At 42.0% G+C, this 25,808-nt stretch overlaps 1 protein-coding gene across 2 annotated transcripts in view; it reads left to right on the forward strand.

Moving 5' to 3' along the window:
- Positions 1 to 23,108, forward strand: part of IP6K3 (inositol hexakisphosphate kinase 3) — a 38,535-nt gene extending 15,427 nt beyond the window's left edge. For both annotated transcript variants that reach the window (XM_060231496.1, XM_060231497.1), the window contains 4 exons: positions 15,285 to 15,495; positions 18,158 to 18,336; positions 20,413 to 20,588; positions 21,645 to 23,108. In XM_060231496.1, the coding sequence (XP_060087479.1) occupies positions 15,285 to 15,495; positions 18,158 to 18,336; positions 20,413 to 20,588; positions 21,645 to 22,106 (1,028 nt within the window). In that variant the 3' untranslated portion in view covers positions 22,107 to 23,108. The remainder of the gene's footprint in view (positions 1 to 15,284; positions 15,496 to 18,157; positions 18,337 to 20,412; positions 20,589 to 21,644) is intronic.
- The last annotated feature ends 2,700 nt before the right edge of the window (positions 23,109 to 25,808 follow it).

Raw genomic sequence — 25,808 nt, forward strand, 5'->3', positions numbered from 1 at the left:
CCACACACACACTTTCTGATGACCCTGAAGTGGGGAGAGGGCCCCCAAACCAGGGGATCCTCTGCCCCCACCTGGGGATTGTTAAGGACTTTATTAGGGACTTATGTTTCTTTGTGTTTATGGTTAATAATACATTTGTTACTTAATTGTCACTATAACCTTGTGGTTGTGTTTTTGATTACCCATCTGGGGATTGGCAGCCCTAGATGTCTGAAGTGTATTTCTCACCAACAGAATGCAATTGTGTTGTGTTGCCATTCCTTTGCAGTCTAGAGATACTGACACAGACCCCTCATTAAATGCTTAGAGACCATTCCAGAACTTCTTTCATTTCATTGCTCAGCAATAACATGATAGGTTATTAGTGAAACCTGCCTAGGATTTCCAAGCAGAGCTGGACCTGGTACTTTAAATCTGATCAGGGAGAAATGGGCACCTATCAGCTAGTCCATCTGCCAAGTACAGGTCTCAGAAACCAGTAAACCACGTCACAGAAATCTCAGGTTCTACTGTTACCATAGTGGAGTGGGTAAGACCCTGAGCTGGAAAGTCCCCAGTTCTAATCTCACCTGTACTGTGAATTAGAATCTGCCTCATTATGGGGATAAAATCTTCAAAGGGTTGATGTAGGGATTGTGTATATAATGCAGGAGATATATATGAAATATTTTAGAAGAATAATATCAATGCTAATATTATGAACTGAAAGTGGGTATGAGTTCCCACCTTTCTTTGGGCAGCTGACTGGAAGATTATGTTTCCTGCAAGCTGGAATTCAAGGTCATAGGAATCAAAGCACCAACACAACAGGGTACTAGTACACTTTTCATTGCCTTAGCATTAGTCATCCTTGCCCATTTCCTTCTCTTCTAGGCACACTATAAAGTGAAGAGCTAGGCAACCAGAAACATAACAGCAGATATCTATATATCTAATTCCCAACTCTGCCCCCATCTGCAGATCCTTAAATCCATGGATCAGGACCACACTGACACTAAACATATTTTCCTGCAAACTTGGGGTACTTCCCAGGGTTGTAGAAAAATGCTAAAAGTTTAAACAACACACCAGGGTGTGTGTTAAATTTCCCAAAATTAAAAAAGAGTCATCTGCAGATGTGCAGACAATACACTTACTAGCTGAGCTGGCAGCAAAGGTGGCTGCTGCAGATGGGAACTCGGGCCAGCTGCCATGGTGGAGGATGCCAAGAGCAGCTATGGACCCAGTTGCTGCTGCTGCAGCAGCAGATGCTAAGCCACAACAAAAAGAAAAAACTCTCAGTGTAAAATGCAATTTTAACTTGTTGTGAATAATAAGTATCAAAATACAGAACGAATAATATCAGTGCATATCACCAAGTTAAAACCTCATACTTTACTCAATGCTCCTACTGTCCTTATGTAGCTGAAAGCCACTAAATAACATTCAGTCCAGTATTAAAAGTAGGTGGTCCAACGGAGAACCGGTTCGCTTTGCAGACGCCTGCATTGCTGATAAGGATAGTACTTACTATGGCATTCCCACTATTATGAGTGCTAATTAGAGAAAGCTAGGAATTCTTTTGGCACTACTGGACCTGGGAAAGTGTACAACACTTATAAGAATGGTCCCTGGAAGAAGGATCTGAGATCCAAAACGGCTTGCAAAGCGAACCGGTTCTCCTTTGGACCACCTACTTTTAATACTGGACTGAATGTTATTTAGTGGCTTTCAGCTACATAAGGACAGTAGGAGCACTGAGTAACGTATGAGGTTTTAACTTGGTGATATGCACTGATATTATTCGTTCTGTATTTTGATACTTATTCACAACAAGTTAGAATTGCATTTTACACTGAGAGTTTTTTCTTTTTGTTGTGGCTTAGTCTCTCCTCTGTGGTCCCATTTACACTGTGGCAGCAGCAGATGCTGGCAGAGGCTCCAGGCCTGGCAATGCCAATGGAGCACTTTGGGAGCTGCTCCCTGCCTGGTTGCCATGATAGAGTGCTCTGGGAGCAACTCCAAGCCTGACTGCATGGTAGAGGACTCCAGGAGAGCCTCTGGAGCCAGCCGTGGTGGTGGAGGACACCAGGAGCCAGTCTGGGCTCAGAGTGGCTCCCAGATATTGATGCTGTGAGAGGTAGAGCTTTGGAGTCATGATGGGAGGGAAAGAGATGGCATTCTCTCCCCCAAGTCTTGCAGGTCTCCCACTTGTCTGGTCCAAATCTGACACTGCATCTGGGGGATCATATATCAAGAGATGATGTGAGCCTCTGTTTCCAAGCACACACCACAGTTATGGGGGATGTGAATTTCACCATCTCTCAACCTGCCCTAAAAAGCATTTGTAGTATTCAACAGGTTGGAAGATTGTGAGAACCCAACATACACTGTCACAGATCAACTTGAAGAAGAATCAGATATATGTATCCTAATAGGATCCTAATAGGATAATCCTATGCATGGATCATATGTAGAATGTCAGAAGAGAACCTTAAGCCTAATTTCCCCCCATCTAGTGCTTGCTCTCTAACCAGAAAGTGACTTTTCCTCTCAATCAAGATATTAATCACAGTTTGGTTCATACACGGCCTCAGCTGTTGCTAATTAATTTTGCCCTAGTGACTACAAAGCAATGGAAGACAGGCTGACCTACTGAAAGCCCCTCCTGCCTCTGCTTCTCAGTAAGAGGTAAGATAAAAGCATTTTGTTCCCCTGGGCTGGTAAATTTCCATGGCAATATGCCACATATTTGAGAGAGAGAGCACCTGCATTTTAAGTGCTCTTTTTATATTACCAGAATGTACATTACTTCCTCAGCCAATTTTTTTTCGAGGAGATGTGCAGTGGTCCCTAAACATAATCCAGTTAAGGCAGCTAATGCTCCCATGATGGCCATTTTAGAAACAGCTTCTGTATGTATTCTTTATGGTGGGAGGGGGGAGAAGAGAACTTCATGTGTTTATGATTCAGGTGATAAAGCCATAAACCATCCAAAATTTCTTCCCATGAATGGTTTATTTGTTTAGCACATTTTAATCCCACCCTTTCTCCTCAAAATGTAGGGCAGTGCACATGATTCTTCCTTCCTCCAATTCATCTGCAGAAGCACAATAAGGGAAGCCAACACTTTTAGCTGGATAATAAAAAGGGTTGAGTTTATTTAATCATTTATATTGATCTCAAAGGGGAGCCATGGCACCTGCAGGCCAAACCCCATTCCAGACCCATTTGCAGTACAGGCAATTGGTGGGGGAAGCAGAAGAGTCAGGCCTCCTCTTCTTTGTGCATCCCTGAATTTATGGGTGAAGCCACCCAGCTCCATACCTGGAACTATCACATGGGTACGGCTGGGATTCCTCCTTACTGAGCCTTCATGGGAGGTGTGCCACTTCCTGTCCCCTAGCTGTGGGATCTATGGGTCAAGGATAATGAGACCACTTAAGGGCTTCCTGCCCAGGTTCACAAAGACACTGAGGTCCCAGGTCTGGTCTGAGGGTTAAACTTTCACCATCTAAATGAGGCCCAGGGTGCTCAACTAAACTGTGCTGTGTACCATTCAAGCAACCTGAGCCAAGCTGCTACTGCCATTATGGAACAGGAAAAGTCTAGGCATTAGTAAAACTGATAGACTTCCTGTCCCATTTTCAAAGTAGAGTAAGCAAAAACTCCATCCAGTTACTGCCAATCCACCAATTGGGGGGGGGGGATTCCTACACAATCCCCAAACAGGCAACCATCTTGGAGCCACATAGAAACAGAGAGAGGGAGGGTGGGTGTCTCCCTCATCAATGGTCAAAAAGAGAAGGGGTGGGGCTGATGCCCACTCTTATATAGGCTTCACCCCCCCCCCCCGCACACACACTCAAATTCATCACAAAGAAGACAGTGTCATACTTTCATCTCTTCCCACCACCTACTGTGGCAAATCATGTTCCTGTCCCATCCCCTCTCTGAGATGAGAATTGCCTTATGCTCACACCAACTTTGTGAGGTACGTTAGGTCATGAATGACTAGGCCAAGGAAACCCAATGGGTTTCAGGGCAAACTCAGGATTTGAACCCTAGTCTCCCGAAGCTCTCTAACCAACATGCTGAGTTTCTGAGATAATAATGTTTGTCTGAGGTGCACAACCCTATGCAAGCTAATCTTCATTTCCTTCTTCCACCTCTCTCTCTCTCTGCAATTTATTATTATGATGGGGTATTCCTGTGAAGCCATTTGCAGTCCAAATGTGCAAAACACAAATTGTGTTATAATGTCCCAAGGCTGAATACAGGAAAAACAGTTCATGTAAACACATCCTTGGAAAGAAGCACAGCACTTTTCAGTGAAGCAGGAGTGTAGATTAAACATCAAATGGAATATCTCTGTGCTCTCTGACATAGATTAATGAGTGCAGCTGGACCTTGTCTTTATTTTTATGCACCCCCAAGCCTTCACAGGAGCTTAGGGACCATATATGTAATGATCCTGCTTTGCAAAAGTTTGCATGCGTAGCATCATTTAAATGTAACTCCAATTAGAGGCATTTGGGGAACCTGTTGATTGCACAGGCAGCCCTTTTTATGTATTTCTAGACAGATTAGATGACCATGAGACAAGCTTTCTTTATGAACACCATCTCTCCCAAGGCTGCCTGTCTAGTTTAGAACTCATTGTGATAGTGTAGACTTATTTCCAAGCCAGCTTCTGCCCAAACACATATTGCACCTGGCAGTAAATAAATGTGCCTGTTAATTTAAAAATATACACACAGGAGCATCGCTGGTAAACTACACAGCAAAACAGCTTCTGAGAATTGCAGAGATGCTTCTGCCATGCTGATACCTTCTGTAAATATTCTGTCTGCCTAAGGTGCTATACACATAACCCAATACAGTCAGCAGCAGTAGCAAAATGAAGGCAAAAGCAAGCATTTAGCTGCAACAAACCATGGTCTCGTCAGCTGTAAATCCAAAATTGTAACATAGCAAAAGCATTACAGAAGCCAGAGTACTGAGGGTAATCTCACACACTGCGGGGGGAGGGTTACATGCATTATATGTATACAGTCCAATCTTCTGATAAGCTCTACATAAACTATTTGCTGGCCTTTCCAATCAGTAATCGCATCAGGTACATTATGTCATTCCAGTTCATTGGTACACAAGCAGAGAAAACCATATTCTGAGGTAGCATTAATCACTGTTTGCTTTTTTTTTTTTTTTTAAGACCCATTGATGGTCACTCAGGGCTCTACACACATTAATACAGTAGCATGAGAACTCTTCCCCATTGCTTTTCCCCATGCTGCCATGATCACAGTTGGAAATCTAGAGGTACAAGGGCATTGTCGACAATGTGCAGGGCCAGATTAAAGCCAATTAATGTCCTAAACACAGCCATGAGTGGTGCCCCTCAGCTCTTCCATTGTTTAACTGACAAGACATTAAGCAGCAATAAGTGCTGAAGGTGAAATAAGAGATTAAAAATTGGGGCCGATTTTGCACTCACCTTACTCTGCCCTCATGTCATATTCTCCATGCAGCTTCCTCCAGATTTCCCACTATTTGCGTTGGGGCTGCAGCAAACTTCGTGGGTTTCATGCAGCAAACGGAAACTGGTTTTTAGCGGTTTCCGTTTGCTGCACGAAAACCACAATGTTTGTTGCAGCCCCAGCACAAATAGTGGGAAATCGGAAGGACACCACGCAGAGAAGACGGACGTGAGAGCAGCGTAAGGGTGAGTGCGAAATTGGTCTCCATTTTCTTCCAGACCATCCCCTATGCCAGACCCTACAACTATATTAAATATAAATTTTTGTTTAAAAAAATTAACACTAAATAGTAGTTGAATGTTACAGTAAGAGAGTGAAGCATATGGTAGCTAAGGGGAAAAAACTCTGTGGTGCCCCCCTTTCCTTGGTACCCTAAGAACATGTTTATTTTGCTTAATGGCTAATCCAGGGCTGACAGTGTTGTATACTCTCTTGACCCTGTGGTCAGGTGAGAGTCATGTGGCAGTGACTCATGCAATCCTACCCACATAGATGCAGGCTTCCAAATGTAACACCTGCAGCATGGGAGGAAACCACAGCAGAGGCACAGAAGTAACTTCCATTGGACTTCCTCCCAGCCATAGAAAAGTGGCCCCATCACACTGCTGCAGCTACAAATTAAAGAAGTCCTCCTCTGGTAGGAAGCACTTCCCTTCACCCATTGCACATGGGATATTACTGATTTCTTGATCATCATGGAATTAATGTCCCCATGATGCTGAATCCCCTGTTGTGGAGGTTTTGAAGAGAAAAGCGGATCCACAGAAAACTAAGATATCAGATGTTAAGATGATTAAAACATCTTTGGTTTAGATAAAATATGTGATCCTATTCAATATTATTTCCTATGTCTTTCCCATCACACAGGCCTTTTGCCGTGGGTTTCACACAAAGCAAATAATAGATGGTGCAATTCAAGAGCCCAAGAAGCATGCAGCACTCCTTCTTCTCTTGTCAAAACTGAAGGTCTGGCATGATGTATGCTGATTCAGCATGCCTGATGCCCACAAGCCAGAAGGAGGTTGAAAAGGTCCCTGTGCTGGTCTCAGTACAAATAGCTAGCTGGGTCAGATCTGACAGATGAAATGAGAGACCATCCCAGCTAAGCTTCATTCCATTTGATAGCTTCTTTTTTTCACGTACTTTCCCTTGCACTTCTGTTTCAACACTGAAGCACAGGAACCAGCCACAAGAGAAATAGCCAGCTGCACACTGCCTTGCTTTTGTGCTGGTCTTTCATTCCAAGCCCCTATGAAATGGGGCATGGTCTAGTTCTGTAGGTGCTAATCACCTGTGAGTATTGAGGGACTGGAAGCAACAGGTGCACAGGGTCCCTGACAAAAACCTAGTAAATATATTTTAGTAGAAGAATGTAAGGGCATGCAGAGACAAAAAACTAGGTTAGTAGACTATAAAAAAAGATGCAGCTCTTATAGGCCACTTTCCTGTTACATTTAAAGTGAAATGACTGAAGTTTCTAAAGCTAATGGTCAACATCTTTTCCTGGCAGAAACTAGAATAACTTTGTAGGTGAGCTATAAAACTACATTAATTCATCAACATGAGAAAGTGGTGGATATTGGCTGCTTGCCCCAGATTTTAGAAGACTGAGGAAAAGCAAGGCCGAGTGCCACCAGATCTTCAGTTCTTGGTATGTTACGCAGGGATAAATTTGAGAAGCATCTCTATGCATTACTTTTTGGCCTGCGATTGCCAGCTTTCTTTACTGGCCCTGCTCTTGTGCCTGTAGCAGCATATCCATCAGCCTTGATGAAGCTTATCTTCATGCTCTCAAAAGCCTTGAATTGTGTCAAAGATGCAGAAGCAGCTTTTTCTTCCTGGCATCCTTACCAGAGTTCCCCTCACAAAACCTGAACTGCTCAGACTTCTGTGTGCAGTTCACATGGCCTAGAGAGATCCTCCCTAATCACCAACGGCCAGTACTACTAAGCAGACTCTCAGCTGGCCCTTCTATGAGGAAGTCAGAGCTGGAACTGAAAATGCGGCAATCACTGAGTAGCATCTGTTGTGTCCTTAAGAAGAGCACCACTGTCACCAGCCTTTCATCAAAAGGTCAAAGCTGCCTCATCTACAAGCCTTTGCCCATAAGCAATGTGTCATTTGAGACTCTCTCAAAGCTGCAACTATGATCACTGAGGCTTTATTGGGAGTGGGGTAAATATGTAAAAGGTTGATGAGCATCTTGAGCCATGTGTCTGAAATACAGAGCAGTTTGACAGTGGACTGTGGATTGCTACAACCCAAAAATCAGACCTTTAAAAATACAGCTCAAGCGGGAAATAACCAGGAGTTTGTGGTTTCTGTTACCTGTTCCTCTCCCAGGCCTTTTATAGACCCTCCTCTTTCTGCATTTATTGTGCATGAAACAGAGGCCTACTGGCTGTAGCAGGCAGGCAGCAAGGCAAGCAAAAGTACCTGGGCAGAAACAGCAGAGCAGGGTTCAGCTGCCTCATCTTTTACTTCATTCGTGATTTTAATGGTATAGGATGGATCTCCAGGCGGTCACTGGGCAAGACATACACAGGCATACGGGCCCCAAAGTGTTCCAGTTTCATCAGTGGCACTGCAGCACTTGCAAATATATGGCGCTTTAACCACTTCATGGGAAAAGTAGCCTGAAAGCTTTCTGGATGGGAAATAATGAGACCCTGACATTATTTCCATCTTTGGAAAAGCTGCTTCGCTAGCAGCTTTTTGCCACCTAATTATTTTGTATTCTGAGACTGGAGAAGCCACTCACAACAACACTACAGAGGAAAGTTGGTCTGAACATTGAGTTCTGACTGAAAGCAGTAATGGGCTGGATAGTGCAGCTGGCCAGAACGTGAAAAGAATGTGCCCACTGGGAACAAGCCAGGAGAGTCAGATTCCAGCTTAGCTGTGAAACCTATTGGAGAGACCTTAGTCTAACCTCTCTCACAAGAATGTTGTCACTTTGTATGCAGGAAAAATGTTATAGGAATTATGAATAATAGAAATTTTAAAAGGCAGAGGTGTCCGCAGCCATGTTTAGTTACAATCTTAACAGTGTCATTGCTTCTCCAGATACCCAAAAACCTGGTAAAAAAATCTGCTTTAGCATGACTAACGTAATTGTTAATGCTGCTTGCTCAAGAATGAATTCTTGTGCCCTAGAAGCCAGCAGAATAACTAGAAGCTTCAGAAGCAGTTTCAGCCAGCTGAGCACAGCTCTTTTCAGTAGATAAAGACCCCAAGAACGTGGGAAAATATTCTTAGACGTGCAGTACAATACTAGATATGCTAGCAAACATCTGCAAATGATTGGATGTATTGAGTTGCTGTGCTATGTAACTGGTGGAATTGAAGTGATGTCAAGATGACAAAAACTGGAGTATAAATGTAAAGTATCATGAAGAAGGAAGAAGAATGCTTTTGTAACTTTTGTTGTTAGGAAGGATTCTGTGGCCAGGGCACAATAATGCTATCATAGAAAATTTTTCACTGCCTCAGTATAACTATTGGATTAAGAACCCCTAATTCAGAACCCAAGTATTTCACCATCACCAGGTATCCATTTTTTAAAATGGGATAATATTTGATAGATCAGTGTCACTATTGTGTCTTTTTAAAGGGCCACTGTTGAGTAAGCCTACACAGATTTGTCTTTCACAGTACTTTTTCTCCAATAAAATATGTTTATGTACTATAGAAATTAGATTAAAGAGGAAACTATTCAACCACCACTTCTCTCTATAAACCTAAAGGGATATTTCATAAAAAATCTTGGTACCTCTATAGGTAGCACAGACTTCACTTTTACTGTTTGGTTATCCACACTTCTTTCCTTCCCTCCCTGATTTCTTGTATTCCCACACCCATGCTTCCAGTATTTAGACTGCAAGCTTGGAACTCATCCCTGGTCTTTCTGGTTATATTAGTCTGTGTATGAAGGGGAAACAGTGTTGAAAGAATCAGACAACACCTGAACACAAGGGAACTTCTCTTTAGGCCATCTTTTAAAAGTTAATGCATGCTCTAATTTTAAAAGTAGCTCCTATTGTTTTCTTATGGCCAAACTAGATGTGACAGTATCCTTGTGTCCAACATGGGGACAAGAGTCTCTGGCATGGATATCTTTTAGGAATGCCCAGATGGGAACTTAATCCTTAGGTGAGCCCATTTTGGATTAGGATTGCAACACGCAAGGAGAAGATACTTGAGCCTCCCCTCCCCACCCTTTCCCTTTGCTGTTTCTCTAACTTGAAATGGCACTCAGAAGATGCTATTTGCCCACTGAGGAAACTGACATATATTGATGGTTAGGTGTAATGTTTCCCCAGCAGTCAAACAGTGGTTTTCTGAGGACATTTACATGGTACCCGGGGTGGGGAGTGAGGCTTAAATAACTTCTCTTTATCTGCTGTGGTCCTGATTCAAATCATACCCTTTCCATAAGGGTGGAAACTGAGTTCCCAGCACAGAACTCCAGGCACATGCCTGCTCCCAAGTCCTTATGACAGCTATGTGGATTTGTAAGATGTGATTGGCCCAAACCATGAGAACATCCAAGGAATTACTCTTATGAAATGGTAAGGTGAGATCCAAATAAACAAATGCACAATAATGGAGCTGTTCCGATTGTAGAGTATGACACAGTTATTCCTGTTTTACAGATCATCTTTTAAAATATTCCAACAACAAGATCTGCTTTCTAAGTAACCATCCCCCCTGCTTCTGTTTTCCCTGGTTTTATTTTAGGTCTGTACATATTGCTACATATGTGAAATCTGAGCAATGTGGGAAAGGGCCTGTTCTATTTAAGAACCAGCCAAGCAGCAGATTGGTTGCATAAAGGAAAGTCTAAAGGGCCACTTCCACACAAGGGGGATTTTCTATGGTAGTCTGCTTGCTGATACAATTCTGTGTGAAATTGCTCTTGCGGTGCAGATTCCAGACAGCTCAGAGTAATCTATTATGTTCTCTCAGCTGTGGTTTCACTTTTACCCCTCATGTGCATTGAACCCCGCACGCACACACTATTTTCCTATGACTCTCAGGATTCTCCACCCACCCTGTTTTAATATTTTTATTTTGTTTTAAGAAATATAGGTAATGCTATTAGAAATAAAACAATATATTAAAAAAGACTTCCTGCAACAATTCCCCCCCCCCCCCTTTCTAAAAGGCAGGCTGAGCTGTGGGTGATTTTCTTCTGTTTGTTTTTAAAACCCAGAAACATTAATAACACTGATAGGAATAATGCAATAACTTTACAACCTTTAAAAAAGGTTAACAGTCAGTGCACAAATGGAGGATGACATCATTTGGAAACATGAAAAAACTGCACCAGTCTGATGGCCAAAACATAGGAAATCCTTGATGTGGAAGCAGACCGAGGTAGTTAGTAAAGCCAATTAGCAACTCATTGATATCTTTAGTCTCATTTCCATTGTTGTTTAGTCGCACAGTCAAGTCTGACTCTTCATGACCTCATGGACCACATCATGCCAGGCCCTCTTATCTTCCACTGTCCTAAGTTTGCTCAGATTCATGTTCGTTGCATTGATAACACTGCCTAACCATCTCATCCTTTGTCGTCCCCTTCTTCTTTTACCTTCAATCTTTCCCAGCCTCAGGGTCTTCTCCAGTGAGTGTTCTCTTCTCATTTGGTGGCCAAAGTATTAGTCTCATTTACATACTAGCAAAGGCAAATGAGGAACGATCAGGGCCAACTTGGAAAAAGTGACCACTGTGAATTTTTGTGTCACCTTCACCCAGTACCTCAGACACACAGAATAAAATCTTGTCAGAAAATAACTGAGCACCAGATGTTTTAAAATTCAAAAACAAAAAGTATATTTATTAATTTACAGAAAGGAAGGAAGGGAGTGAAATAATAATTGTAGGTTTATTTTTAACAAATCAGTTGACAGGCAGGATTCAACTAAACAAATGATCTCTAATCACCAGAGATATTAGCAGGATGAAGTACTATTATAAAATCAACTGGCAGGCTGATGATATATAAACTAAACAAGCAGGCAGTGCTTCCTTAGCACTAGGAAACACTCTATTCAGAGAAAGATTGTAAAAGCTATGCTCATGCTTTCTAAAACATAAAAAAGGATCACACACTCTTTGTCTTTCACACAAGAGACTATCTGACTTGTGCCAGAAATATCCCCACACAGACACTCTCACTAGCATACAGGTGCACTCCAGACATTAGAGTAGTACCACAGGACTCACACCCTTGAGTGCTATCACACAAGCCCCTCAAACCCACGTGTTCTCAGTCCTACACAGCTAGTGTTCCTCTCTGTCTCCTGGAATTTCTTAACAGCCACAAGAACCTAGTCTCTCTTCCAGTGTGTTTGTGTGTTCTTAATTGAACCAGGAGTCTGCCCTGAAGCACTGACAGATCTCCTCAGCAGAGCCTTCAGTTTTTCTGCTCTAGAATGGCACAGGGTACCACCACTCAGAAAGTTTCCTCATGGAATGAGCCTAGTTTTGCCCCTTCTTCCAAATTAAAACTCTCTCTCTGACAGAAACTCTAAATCAGTTCTGTCACAAGAAACTCAGCCGACAGGCTGTTCTCAGCTCCTTCTCATTCAATTGCCACAACTGAACGCCTTCAGAACTCCACTGTGAGGTGATTTCTCCCCACTGCTAGCCTCCTTCCAATTGATACATTCCATATCCACGAATGCAGCTCAGCCAATCAGATTCCAGGAATCTATATACTAACAGCCAAGTTGGACAGATCTGAGGATACGCAAATCCAATGACTGGAGCTGTGAGCAAACAAGGCAGATCTGGAACTGGCAACCCAAAGAGGGAACTCATCTCTGTAGCTGGGAGCTCTGTAGTTGGGATTCCAGGAGATCACCACATCCCACATGGAAAATAGCAATCCTTGAAGGAGAGGAGGAAGCAAGAAAAGGGGAGAAGCAATGGGGGTGTTTAGAAAAGGGAAAGAGGAAACAGTGGGGGAGGGGAAATGAGATGCCTCCTGAAAGTCCCTGTGGGTTCCCAGTTGTATATTTTGACTGTCATTTTCTTACTCTTTCTTCAGTGATGTTACCCTAATGCAGAAAACCAAAGCAGTCTCAAAATCCTGCTTCCTACCTAAAAGTAAAACCCAAGGGATAAACACAAATCAGCAACAGACCTGTGTTAGAATTGTGTTTTATTTATTTTTTATTTAATTATATTTTTAGGCTACCCTTTCCTGCAAGCAGGGCTCAGGCAGTTTACAACAGAAAGGAACACCTAATATATAACTATAAGTTAAAATACTATAAAATATAAGTAAAATATGCAATATATAATCAACATTTTGATAAATTTTGAAGAATCCTCTAAGGGGGAGTTTCAGAGAGATTGAGGAACTAGAGATCAAATTTCCAACGTTCGCCGGATTATGGAGAAAGCACAGGAGTATCAGAAGAACGTCTATTTCTGCTTCACTGACTACGCTAAAGCCTTTGATTGTGTGGATCACAACAAACTGTGGCAAGTTCTTAAAGAGATGGGAGTATCAGACCACCTCACATGTCTCCTGAGAAACCTGTATAAGGGTCAAGAAGCAACTGTCAGAACAGGATATGGAACAACTGATTGGTTTAGAATAGGAAAAGGAGTTCGACAAGGATGTATATTGTCACCCTCCTTATTTAATTTATATGCAGAGTACATCATGCGGAATGCCAGCCTGGATGGAGCACAAGCTGGAATTAAGACTGCTGGAAAAAACAACCTCAGAAATGCAGATGACACCACTCTAATGGCAGAAAGTGAAGCGGTCCTAAAAAACTTCTTGTTGAGGGTGAAAGAGGAGAGCACAAAAGTAAGCTTGAAACTCAACATCAAAAAAGCTAAGATCCTGGCATCTGGCCCCATCACTCCTTGGCAAATAGAAGGGGAAGACATGGAAGTAGTGACAGACTTCACATTTCTGGGATCCAAGATCACTGCAGATGGTGACTGTAGCCATGAAATTAAAAGATGGGAGGACAGCTATGGCGAACCTAGGCAGTATAATAAAAACCAGAGACATCACCCTGCCAACAAAAGTCTGTATAGTCAAAGCTATGGTATTCCCAGTAGTAATATATAGCTGTGAGAGTTGGACCATAAGGAAGGCTGAGTGCAAAAGAATAGATGTTTTCGAGCTGTGGTGCTGGAGAAGAATCTTGAGAGTCCCTTGGACTGCAAGAAGATCAAATCAGTCAGTCCTAAGGGAAATCAACCCTGACTGTTCCCTGGAAGGTCAGATGCTGAAGCTGAAGCTCAGATACTTTGGTCACCAAATGAGAAGGGAGCACTCACTGGAGAAGATCCTAATGCTGGGAAAGACAGAAGGCAAAAGAAGAAGGGGACGGCAAAAGATGAGATGGCTGGACAGCGTTACTGATGTAACTAACACAAATTTGAGCAGACCAGAGGCTGGTGGAAGACAGGAGGGTCTGGCGCGATTTCGTCCATGGGGTTGCAAAGAGTCAGAATCAACTGTGTGACTGAACAACAACAACATAAAGGGGAGGGATGCTTTAAAGCCAGCATGGCCTAAGATGCCTCCCTTCAGCTGGTTTTTCAAAAGGAACTCTGAGTATATAAGAAACCTCAGCCGGGGGTGGGGGGAGGTGGAAAGGAGCAGCTGGGGAGGAAGTTCAGGTAGGGGAAGTATTTAGCATCCCTTCTCTCATCTGTCCATGCTTGGCTTAAATCACCCACCCCACTCCCCACTTTAGAGGAATTTGACAAGGACTCACATAGCCAGGGCTTTTTTTGAGCAGGAATGCATAGGAACACAGTTCCGGCTGGCCTAGTATCAGGGGCATGGCCTACTATGCAAATGAGTTCCTGCTGGGGGTTTTCTGCAAAAAAGCCCTGTGTGAAACAATGGTGATGTCAGAGGGTGTAACCTAATATGCAAATTAGTTCCTGCTGGGCTTTTTCTACAAAAAAAAGCCATGCATGTAGCACATACATTATGATATCCTAACGCCTAGGTTGCTTCCTAATCTGGCATAACTCCAGAGCATCTACATGCTGGAATCCAGTCTCAGGCTGCAGTTGATTAACTATTGCATACCTTGGAAAGAATGCAACTGCAAGGACACTGTATATGAGGAAGGTGTTAAAATGGAAGAAAAAAAAACCTTTAAAGAAGCCATGGGCTGTTTTTGAAAGAATGACACGATACATGTTTAATTCCTCACAGTCAAAGAGCTAAACAGTACAGAGTTTGAACCACTTCTAGCTTCCTAATTAGCTGTTACTTGCTTTCATAGACACTCCCAAACAAGCACCTTCCAAAGAATACCCTCCATCTGCAGAATATATTTCCATTAAATGTATTGGCAAAAGTTTTAATTTACTTCAGACAATTTATAATTAGTGAATTCAGTATGCATAATTTTGACACAATGATTAATTTGAGAAAGATGAGTGCTCTTGTCTTCATGCTATATGCTGCATATTGCATGACTAAATCCTAAGAAACCATCTGTATTTAAATTTTGTATTATCCAGAAACGTGTAAATACTTTGCAAATTATTAACAGTGAACTAATATTCTCAAAGATTGAATTTACAAACCAGATATTTGGTAAGTAACTCCATAATGTGCTGAGGTTTTCAGTTGAAATACATTAAATTGTTAATATTTGTAAAAGAAAATTGATTATAAACTGATCCATTTCTTTCAGTTCCAGTGGTGTTCAACCTACCGCATTAGAGTTTTATTCTCTCATGTTTACATTTTCTTCTCATTTAAAGGCATCATTTCTGTACACCTCAAGAAGGACAGCATGGGCAATTTGAGCCTCATAGCCAGCCCACGAACAGACAACCACAGTGTACTGGACAATGCTTCTAAAGAGTCTTCAATAACAATATGGCAGAAGCTCAACCAGGTGAACAGCAGCAGCAGTGGCCATACGTTTGTCAAATGGAATCACAGTCCCCTCACAAACACCATCAAAGATAGGTAAGTGTAAGTGTTCCACGAATAACAACAGCCAACTATGGAATCCTGAGTGGTGAACACATCTGGATTGAACTCCGATTGCTCTCATTTTTAATGGGTTGCCCCAGGAACAACAATTCCAGATGGAAACAGAGGTTGCATGTGGCTTAACTGCATTGCAGCTGAGGCAAAAGCACTGAGAACAATCTGAAGCTCATTCTGTTTATGCACTATGGGGGAATACTATTTTCAGTAGTAAATTCCTAGTTTAAATCATGTGAAGGAGAGCAGAAGCCACTGCACTCGCTTCAAGAGTCTTCTCTTCCTCCATCAGCATCATTAAAATCCACATTGCAAATAACTCCATAAAAGCAACTTGGTCTCATTATTTTAAACCAATCTGTTTGTCCCACCTATACCTATACAAGTAATAGATTCTGGTGGGTATCCATGTTGGTCTGAAGCAGCACAATAAAGTTTGAGTCCATTGCCACCTTTAAAACCAACAAAACTTAATTCTGGGTATAAGCTTTCGTGTGCATGCACACTTCTTCAGATACACTGAAACAGAAGTCACCAGCCATTACATATAGGCAGAGGCTGGGGAGGATGTTGCCAAGAAGGTCCAATTAGAATCAAGATGCATATGTAACTGAGCAGTAAATATAGCTAAGAATGATGAAGGCAATTGGCAGCAGCTGTGAATAACACCAAATTAGCCTACAGCATAATAAAAGAGTTTATGAACAGATGCGAGAGGTGAATGATGCAGCATGTGTAGTGAGATAAGAAACTAATATCTGTGTTAAGCTTTGGGGGTTCCATTGTCCTGAGTGTTGTAATAACTTGTAACTCAGCCATCTCCCGTTCTAGTCTGTTTCTGAAATTCCTCTGCAATAAAACAACTTTGAGGTCCACCAGTGAATATGTTGGAAAGCTGAAATTGTCTTCTACAGGTTTCTCTGTTTTGTGATTTTTGATGTCAGATTTGTGTCCATTTATCCCTTGCTGTAGGGCTTGAGCTTTATGCCCTATGAGAGAACTGAAGGGCATTGTTGGCATAATGGCATATACAATGTTAGACAATGAGCAAGTGAATGAGCCTGAGATGGTGTAGTCAGTGTTGTTAGGTCCAGTTAATGTGCTGTTTGGGTATATGTGGAAGCAAAGTTGGCATCTGGGTTTATAGCAAGTTCTGGTACCAGTGTCCATGTTCAAATTAATGTTGCATTATTGTGGTTGAGGAGTTGTTTAAGATTAGGGGGCTGTCTGTGGGAAGGAAAAGGTTTGCCTCCCAGTACCTGTGAAAAAGTAGAGGTTGTTAAGTCACTAATGATGTGTTGAACTGTTTTGAGTTGAAAGCTGTATATGACCACTAGTGGTGTTCTGTTATTGTCTCTTTGGGGCCTGTCTTGCAACAAGCTTTCTCTGGATACCATTTTGACTTTCCTAATCTGTTTCTTGACCTCACTGGGTATATATTTTAGTTCCAAAAATGTTTATTGCAGATCCCTCAGATGAGAATTTCATCTGTAGGACTGGAACAGATGCGGCTGCAGTACAGAGCCTGGCTATATACCAAACAATCCTATATGTAATGGTTGGTGACTTCTGTATCAGTGTTCTCTCAAGAAGTATACATGCACACAAAAGCTTTTAACCACCTTTAACTTGGTCTTAAAGATGCTACTGGACTCAAACAATACAAGTAATGTGTAGCATATTAATGGCCTAAAAAGTTAAAGGGGGTAGGAAAATCAGGATTTGGATTTTGCAGCAGTCACTCTTTGGTATTTACTGAGTGCTTACTAGCTGTGCAGTCCAATTCTATCCAAGGTTATTCCAGAAAGTCGCCATGATTGAATTGGGATGAAAGCTGTCATTAGACTAGGCATTGGAAGATCTATAACTAGATCTTTTCAGCATTATTTCTATATATACAATAGCCATATGGGGCCCCAATTCTGTTCAGGCCCACTGGGGAGTATTATTACACACACACACACACCCCATTTCCCCAACCTGAAACAGTACCACAGAACTGCTATTTGGCACTTGGGAGAAACACATTTTCCCAAAATAGTAAACAGCAATTTCTTGGGACTGTATGCACTGGATTACAGCCTAAAAAACTGAAATGTGAACATACTGAAATAAACTCCACTGAACCAAAGGGACTTGCTTCTAAGAAAGTGTGTTTCAGATTAGGATGCTAGAGAAAAACACCACTCCAGTACCTGAACTCTGGAAAAAGCAAGGGTTGAGCCATCCTTAATAATCCTTAATATAAGGATTATTCAAAAAAAGATGCAATCTGATCTGCACATGACAACTGACTCAGATAGCCCTTTCTCAGTCCAGCAAAAGCTGCAAAACAACCACCACTGTAAAAAAAGTCAAAGAATTTCACCAGGAGACAAAGTAGTTGCAGGCAAGACACTTGTGATGTTGCTTACTCCTAGGAAGCCTGGCTCTACCCTTTCCTCTGTCTAAAGCAGGTGGCAACTATTAAAGCATGTTGGAGCCACACATATTTTTATGATATACAAGCTACCATCCAAGGAATATTTACTTCCAAGTCCTTTTGGCCTCACTGGGAATTACCTTTGCATACACAGGTTTAGGTTGAAGATGCTAATCTTTTTGTTTCTAGATAATCATTTTGTTTTTGCATTGTGTCTAGCTGCCAAGGGAAAGCACTATTACAAACAGACCTTCAGTACCACAGAGATATGTCTTCACTTATGGAGGATGCCAGTGGGAATAAGGCAGAAAAGAACAGCTATAACCCCTGGGGACTACACTGCCACAAGCAGCAGCTCACCCGCCTGTCTTCCAAGTGTAATGAAAACAAACTTCATCGTATCCTTTTCCTTTGGTGGTGTTGTTACATTTGACAGATTGCTTATAATCCCAAGGCAGCAATGCACAATTCCCATTGTTCCCTTTTAATAATAATTGAAAATTACAGTTCTCATATATCATGGAACATTTGTACTTATTATAGGAGAAAATGTAAGCACAAAGAGCACAATTCAGTAAGCCTGGTCTAACTAGACAGTCTGTGCGTTAAGATGCAAGTATCAAGTGGGTAGTGGAGATGATTTAAAGAGAAGGGCCAAGAAGGAATTGCTGAACCAACTTTCCCCTCTAAAAGCATCTCCCCACCAGTTGCTTTTTTCTCACTGGGGCAAACTTCCAGTTGTGGAGTCCAGCCAAGACAAAAGCAGCAAGGGAAGCTTTGTGTGGGGGGGATGATTCAGCAGCCCACATCTGCCCCTTTTTAATATAATATTGTCTTACAATACCTCTTCAACGGTGACCTGTTTTCAGTTCTGCTCATGAGCACTTTAACTGCCTTATACTGAGTCAGACCATTGCTCTATCAAGGGCTGGAGATGCCAAGGACTGAATCCAGGACCTTCTCCATACTAAGCAGGTGCTCTATTACTGAGCCACAGCTTTCCCCAAATCCTAAAGTATGGATCTTCCTTACGCTGCAGTGCGGCAAATTGTGGGTTTTCCCCACACAAAATGGAAGTGCGGAGCAGCTGGTGAGAGATTGCTAGCTTGCTCCAGAGAGAAACGGAAGCCTGGAGTGGAGCAAGGTTAGTGCGGAATCAACCTAATCATTCAGACATTGCTCTAGAGTTTAATCAAATCATAGTTTATCGACCAAGGTTTAGGGTGACTTGTTAGTCTTTACTAATCCAATCTATAATTGCAAAGACAAATGTTAAAAGGTTCTATTTTATAAAATTATAAGGAAAATAAAATTTGTATCTCACCAATGTTAGGTTTCACTGGAGAGCCGGTTTGGTGTAGTGGTTAAGTGTGCGGACTCTTATCTGGGAGAACCGGGTTTGATTCTCCACTCCTCCACTTGCACCTGCTAGCATGGCCTTGGGTCAGCCATAGCTCTGGTAGAGGTTGTCCTTGAAAGGGCAGCTGCTGTGAGAGCCCTCTCCAGCCCCACCCACCTCACAGGGTGACTGTTGTGGGGGAGGAAGGTAAAGGAGATTGTGAGCCGCTCTGAGACTCTTCGGAGTGAAGGGCGGGATATAAATCCAATATCTTCATCTTCTTCTTCTTCTAAATTTTATGTAGAGGAACCTGTGTTTCAGAATTCACAAACCTTGGTTTTCTCCTCATAAATGATATTGTATAATAGTTCTGACCATATACCCATTTCCAAATTTTAAAATTCCAAAGGGCGGTACTAATCACATCTAGTTTGTGCAGCTTTTCCTTTCAGTTCTAAAATCTAACAGTCAAAGAAACCTGCCAACAAATAATTCAAAATCCCATTGCACTTTATGCACTAGTAGCAATCTTTGTAGCACAAAAGGACTATTTGGAAGGGTTTTAAAAGGACACAGATAATGTGAGGCAGCAGTGAAACTTCTTGTAGTAGGAATTGCACCAGGATAAACAGGCTGAGATGAAAATAAGAGGATAGTCAAGGAAACTAGTGATTCCCAGGCTGAAGGAGATGAGACTGTTGACCACCAGGGATCGGGCCTTTTCAGTGGCAGCCCCCTCCTGGTGGGATCAATTGCCGGAAGAGGTTAGGGCCTTGTGGGACGTTGCTCAGTTCCATAAGGGCTGTAAGACCATTCTCTTCCGGCAAGCCTTCAATCAACCGTAGGAGAATTCTGGAACAACTGTTGTCCTGAGAATATGAGTAACATCTAATTTGTTAGTACCAACTGTATATTGTTTTAACTTATATTATTTAATGGTTTTATTGATTTTATTATTGTGATCATAGTATACTATGATTTTGATGTAAGCCGCCCTGAGCCCGCCACAGCGGGGAGGGCGGGGTATAAATTGAATTAAATATAAACAAACTAGTGAAGGTGGTGCACAAAGTTTCCATGACAGCTGTAAGTCCAACTCAAGGAAAAATCTGATGACTTTAACTTGTGCATCCAGAATTTCTGTTGCTTGAAAATGTGGTATCCAAGTATAAATATCCATGTATTCTGGACCTGAAGATGGGAACCAGGCAGCATGGCGATGATGCATCAGAAGAGAAGAAAGCACGGCAAATAAAGAAGTGTGAACAGAGTACATCAGCATCCCTTGGAGTCCGTATTTGTGGCATGCAGGTAAGAACAACTCTCTTCTCCAGGCTGTCTCCCCTCATTGTCATTTGGGAGCATGTTCTTGGATGACATAAAGAAAGCGAGCTTGGAGTGAAACTATAATGCAAACCAACTGAGAAACTATAATGCAAACCAACTCTAGCATAGTAAACTGACAAGATTATTGATTTTATATCCAGGCTGCTTGGCTTTAGCCTTGCACTGTACTTTTAAAAAGAGAGATCATAAACTTGAAATGTTTGTTCATTTATGGCAGTTGGTTACTGTAAAAAGCTAAAATGAACCACTTTGGTTCAAAATATTACAGCTTAAAAACCCTCTTTTGTGCCAAAATTCCTTATTCTCTTATAGATCAATACCAACCAACCCCCCCCCCCTCCCCACAGTTGTGTGTTGCAGCAAAAGCTGAAGAATCCTGTGGCAGCTGAAAAACTAACGCATTTTCAATGGCATAAGTTTTCATGGGCTGGACCCCAGTTTTCCAGAGTCAACATGCCAAGTGTTCTCTGTGGATCTGGACTACACCATTTTATGTAGCTGAGAATAGCTACAAAATATTTCCATTGCAGTTAGGGAAAATGGTAATTTTATAAAAGGTATATTTTAGCAGTTATAAATATTAAATAAACTACTTTAACAACTATAATTGATAGGGATCAAATTTAATCACCAGCTCACTGATTAATCAACTAGACAATCTTTAATAGGTTGAAAACCTTAATATTTCTACAGCACAAAAGTGGTAGATAAGTCCCCATCCAGTGTTAGACTCATTAAGTCCCATAAAGCTCAGTAAGTAATCTTGGGTGTGGAGCTTCCTCTATCTCACAGGACTGTTGCGAGGATAAAAGGTATGTTATGTATACTTCCTGAACTTCTTTGAAGAAGGGTAGCATAAAAAGGTAACAAACAAGACAATGTGCTGGTAAGATTACTTTTACAAAAATGGGCTCAAACATTGTACTGTTGATTTTTTTTTCAGATCAACCTATATAGTTTATTAGATTACACTCTGCAAGAGAAATGGCTAATGTAGATGATGGTTCTTTTCTGTTCCAGGTTTACCAAGCAGATACTGTCCAATATCTCTGCAACGACAAGTATTATGGGCGGAAACTCTCACCAGATGGCTTCAAGCAGGCCATCTGTCAGTTTCTGCACAATGGTATACGTCTCAGAACAGACCTTGCGGAACCCATTGTGTGTCAGCTGAAGGCTCTACTATCCATCATCAAAAAACAGAGCTCTTACCGGTTCTACTCCAGCTCTCTTCTTATAATTTATGAAGGACTGGAGAAAATGATCGATAACCTCACTCAGGGGCGCTGTCAGAACACCAGCAGCACTGTTCCACGTGGGAACACCCACCCCAAAGTTGATGTCCGCATGATAGACTTTGCTCATACAACATACAAAGGCTCAAGGTATAATCAGATTGTCTATGATGGGCCAGATCATGGCTATATTTTTGGTCTAGAAAACCTAATAAAAATCATTCAAAACATCTCAGTGGGTGAATGATAATAGCTGAAGTGACTCTATGGTACTAAAAGGTACAGCCTGCATGTCAGGCCAACGGTAGGAAGACCAGCTGGCAAACTGTATCACAAGCACTGTTTTCAGGTGGAAAACCACAGGATGGACAGCTTGTCAGGAAAAGCTCTGGTCATGCTACATGCCACTCCAGATTGGATGGAACCCACTGTAATTGTGATCTGCCAGAACATTATTTTCCTTTCTCATTTTCATATGGTTCTTCATTCGTGAGCTAGAAGTAAATGTTATGTGAAAGGAATTTTAATAATGAAGGACTTGTTCATCAAGCAGATGTGCAAGGCCAAAAGGGGCCAACCAGACATTGTGCTCATGAAGAGGACTTCAAGACAGGTTGGCAGGTCCTTAAAAATTCACTTCCTTTGACGAGCCAAGAACTTTTGTTTACACAATCAGATGTCCCACAGCCTTCCACTTGCTCCAGCAACTGACACCTTAAAAACTACAAGCATATTAATTCCTTTTTCCTTTATATTCTGTGCCATTGTGTAAGCTCCAAAGAATATGTGTGAGCCAAAAGGAGTGAATGGATGTAATAAAAAGGAAAAAATGAGCCAGTGCCAGAGTATGGCAGGTCTTTGCTAGAAGAGCTAGAGAGGTGGGGTTTATACTGTGGCATATTATTTATGAACATGTATGGCATTTTATGTATGAATGAGAAATCAGCCAGGCTTTGATCGAGAAGACATATGTGTTCAGACATATTGGTCAAGGGGCCCAGATGTCATCAAGAAGTTTTGTATTCAGCTTCTCTGAATGTGTATTTGTGTGAGTAGACTAAATTACAAAAATGCAACAAAATGTTTACAGAAAGTATGAACATTTGTAAATACGGAACAGCCAAATGACAAATTCCTTCCTATATCCCATGGAAAATCTGTTAGAACGTTTTAAAATACAGAGATATAAAGTCCAATAGCAGAAAGAGAATGTCAAGCTGTAAATAAATTGTACAGTTCCTATAACATACTGGAAATTCTTTTGCAAGTGATTTGTTGCTTGTGGCCTGTGAATAACTACAAATTGTGAGTTCTGTGTAAACATGTATACAATGGGCTATGCAGCTGGGATCCTAATTGGGATCCACTGAATTTACCTAGTCTGAGAAAACATGTAAATACACAGTGCATGTATTACTTGAAATATACTCCATTGCAAAGTTTCTTCCAAACAAACCTTTTCTTCTTATGTTCCTGATTTATCTTGGAGCCATGCAATTTCAGCTGTGGATTCATCCTCTGGAACAAGGTGTCATGCCTTCTACAGAAAGAAAAAGAAAGAAGTTCCAGTTCCCACCTTGCTTTGCATCCTGCATCTGCTAACAAGAGGTGAGCTCCTATGTGAGCTCGTTCAGTAGGGAAAAAGGTAAAAGTCACACGGATCTTCATGAATTCATATGATTTTTACATTGAAATGAAATAAAACCATTATAATTCTAGAGATCCTGCCTTAGACTGTAAGCAGGACCACAAAGATCATGCTTCCACGGATTTGTGGCGCTTCACCAGCACAAAAACAGGTTTCCAAAGCACAGATCCTCATGAATTCATAGGATTTTCATGGTGAAATGAAATCAAACCACCATCATGATGTAGATCCTGTCTTAGACTATAAGTAGCACCAGAAAAATCATGCCTCCATGAATCTGTGCGCCATAACAGCGGAAAAACACGTTTCCAAACTACGGATCCTCATGGATCCTCATGATTTTTGCATTGGATCCCCCCAAACTCACCATCCAATCACATATCATGTCCATGGGCAGAGTTTGCATCCCAGAAATCGTGGATCCACGGCTTCGCAGCGCCATGGAACAAAAACTTCATTTTGAACCATGGATCCTCATAGATCCTCATGACTTTGCTTTGGATCCCCCCAAGCTCACCATCCAATCACAGATCATGTCCATGGGCGGAGCTTGCACCACAAAAATCGTGGATCCACGGCTTCGTGACAGCACCATAGACCAAAAACTTCATTTTGGACCACGGATCCTCATGGATCCCCATGATTTTTGTTTTGTATCCCCCCCCCCCATCTCACCATCCAATCACATATCATGTCCATGGGCGGAGCTTGCACCAAAGAAATCATGGACCTGTGGCTTCGTGGCAGCACCAAGAACCAAAAACTTCATTTTGAACCACAGATCCCCATGGATCCTCATGATTTTTGCATTGGATCCCCCAAACTCATCATCCAATCACATATCATGTCCATGAGCAGAGCTTGCACCACAGAAATCATGGATCCACAGCTTCTTGGCAGCACCATGGACCAAAAAATTGGTTTTGAAGCACGGATCCTCATAGACCCTCATGATTTTTGCTTTGGGCCACCCCAAGCTCACCATGTAATCACATATCATGTCCATGGGCAGAGCTTCCACCACAGAAATCATTGATCCACAGCTTCATGGCAGCGCCATGGACCAAAAACTTGGTTTTGAACCATGGATCCTCATGGATTCCAATGATTTTTGCTTTTGAAACCACAGTCTCACTATCCAATCACATATCATGTCCATGGGCAGAGTTTGCACCACAGAAATCATAGATCCATGGCTTCATGGCTGCACCATGGACCATAAACTTGGTTTTGAACCATGGATCCTCATGATTTTTGTTTTGGATCCCCCCGAGATCACCATCAAATCACATATCATGTCCATGGGCAGAGCTTCCACCACAGAAATCATGAATCCATGTCTTCGTGGCAGCACTGTGGACCAAAAACTTGGTTTTAAACCATGTATCCTCATGGATCTTTCTGTTCTTGCTTCGGGTCACCTCAAACTCCCCCTCAAGTCATATGTCATGTCAATGGCCACAACTTATATCCCAAAACCATGGATCCACAGCTTTGTGGTGATACCATGGAGCAAAACATGGTCCAGCACTATGGAACCACATGGATCCTCATGGTTTTTGCTTGGGGTCACCACAACATCAACATCAAACCACAGGAGTCGCAGTAAATACTCTAAAGTACCATAGCATTTTACCACAAATTCTAGAGCGTTTCTGGTACAACTCTTTCTGGTTTCTGGTTGTGACTCTTTCAACTTGCTCTATGGTACCATAGAGTTTTGCCACAACTCCTAGAGCGTCCCCAGCACAACGCCCCTGGTGTGATGATGTCACTGGCAGCAGCGGAGGGGCTTGGCAACCCTGGATCTGAGCCCGCAGATGTGATGGAGACTGAGTAGAACTCCCTCTTCATAGCCTTCATTGCCATCTAATAAGATTTCACCAACATCCTGATTTGTTTGAGCTGCCTTGTCACAAGTACGCTGTCAAACCCACTCCAGTCGTCAGAGCTCCTGTTTCATCCCCTGGATTTCCTCTGTATACCAGGAAGATGAGTTTGCCCAGGAGCACAGAGAACATAGGGACGCAATCTCTTTGATGGCTTCAGTGAGACGGTAATTCCAGTCCTTGGTCTTTTTCTTACCCTGAACCCTTTTTTGTTGTATTTAGCATCTTTTAGCATCTTTGGCCAGCCTAAGCTCATATTGAGCTTTTCTCTACAAACACTGGTGATTTGTTTATATTGATACTTGGTTAAAAGGCCCTCCTTCCAATTCCTAAAGGAATTTTTTTTATTTCTCAAGTCTTAAGAGAGCTGTTTATGAAGCCACCTTGGCTTCTTCCATTTTTTTCTTCTCAT

Source organism: Heteronotia binoei, chromosome 2 (genome assembly GCF_032191835.1).
Source record: "Heteronotia binoei isolate CCM8104 ecotype False Entrance Well chromosome 2, APGP_CSIRO_Hbin_v1, whole genome shotgun sequence".
NCBI classification, from domain to species: Eukaryota; Metazoa; Chordata; class Lepidosauria; order Squamata; family Gekkonidae; genus Heteronotia; species Heteronotia binoei.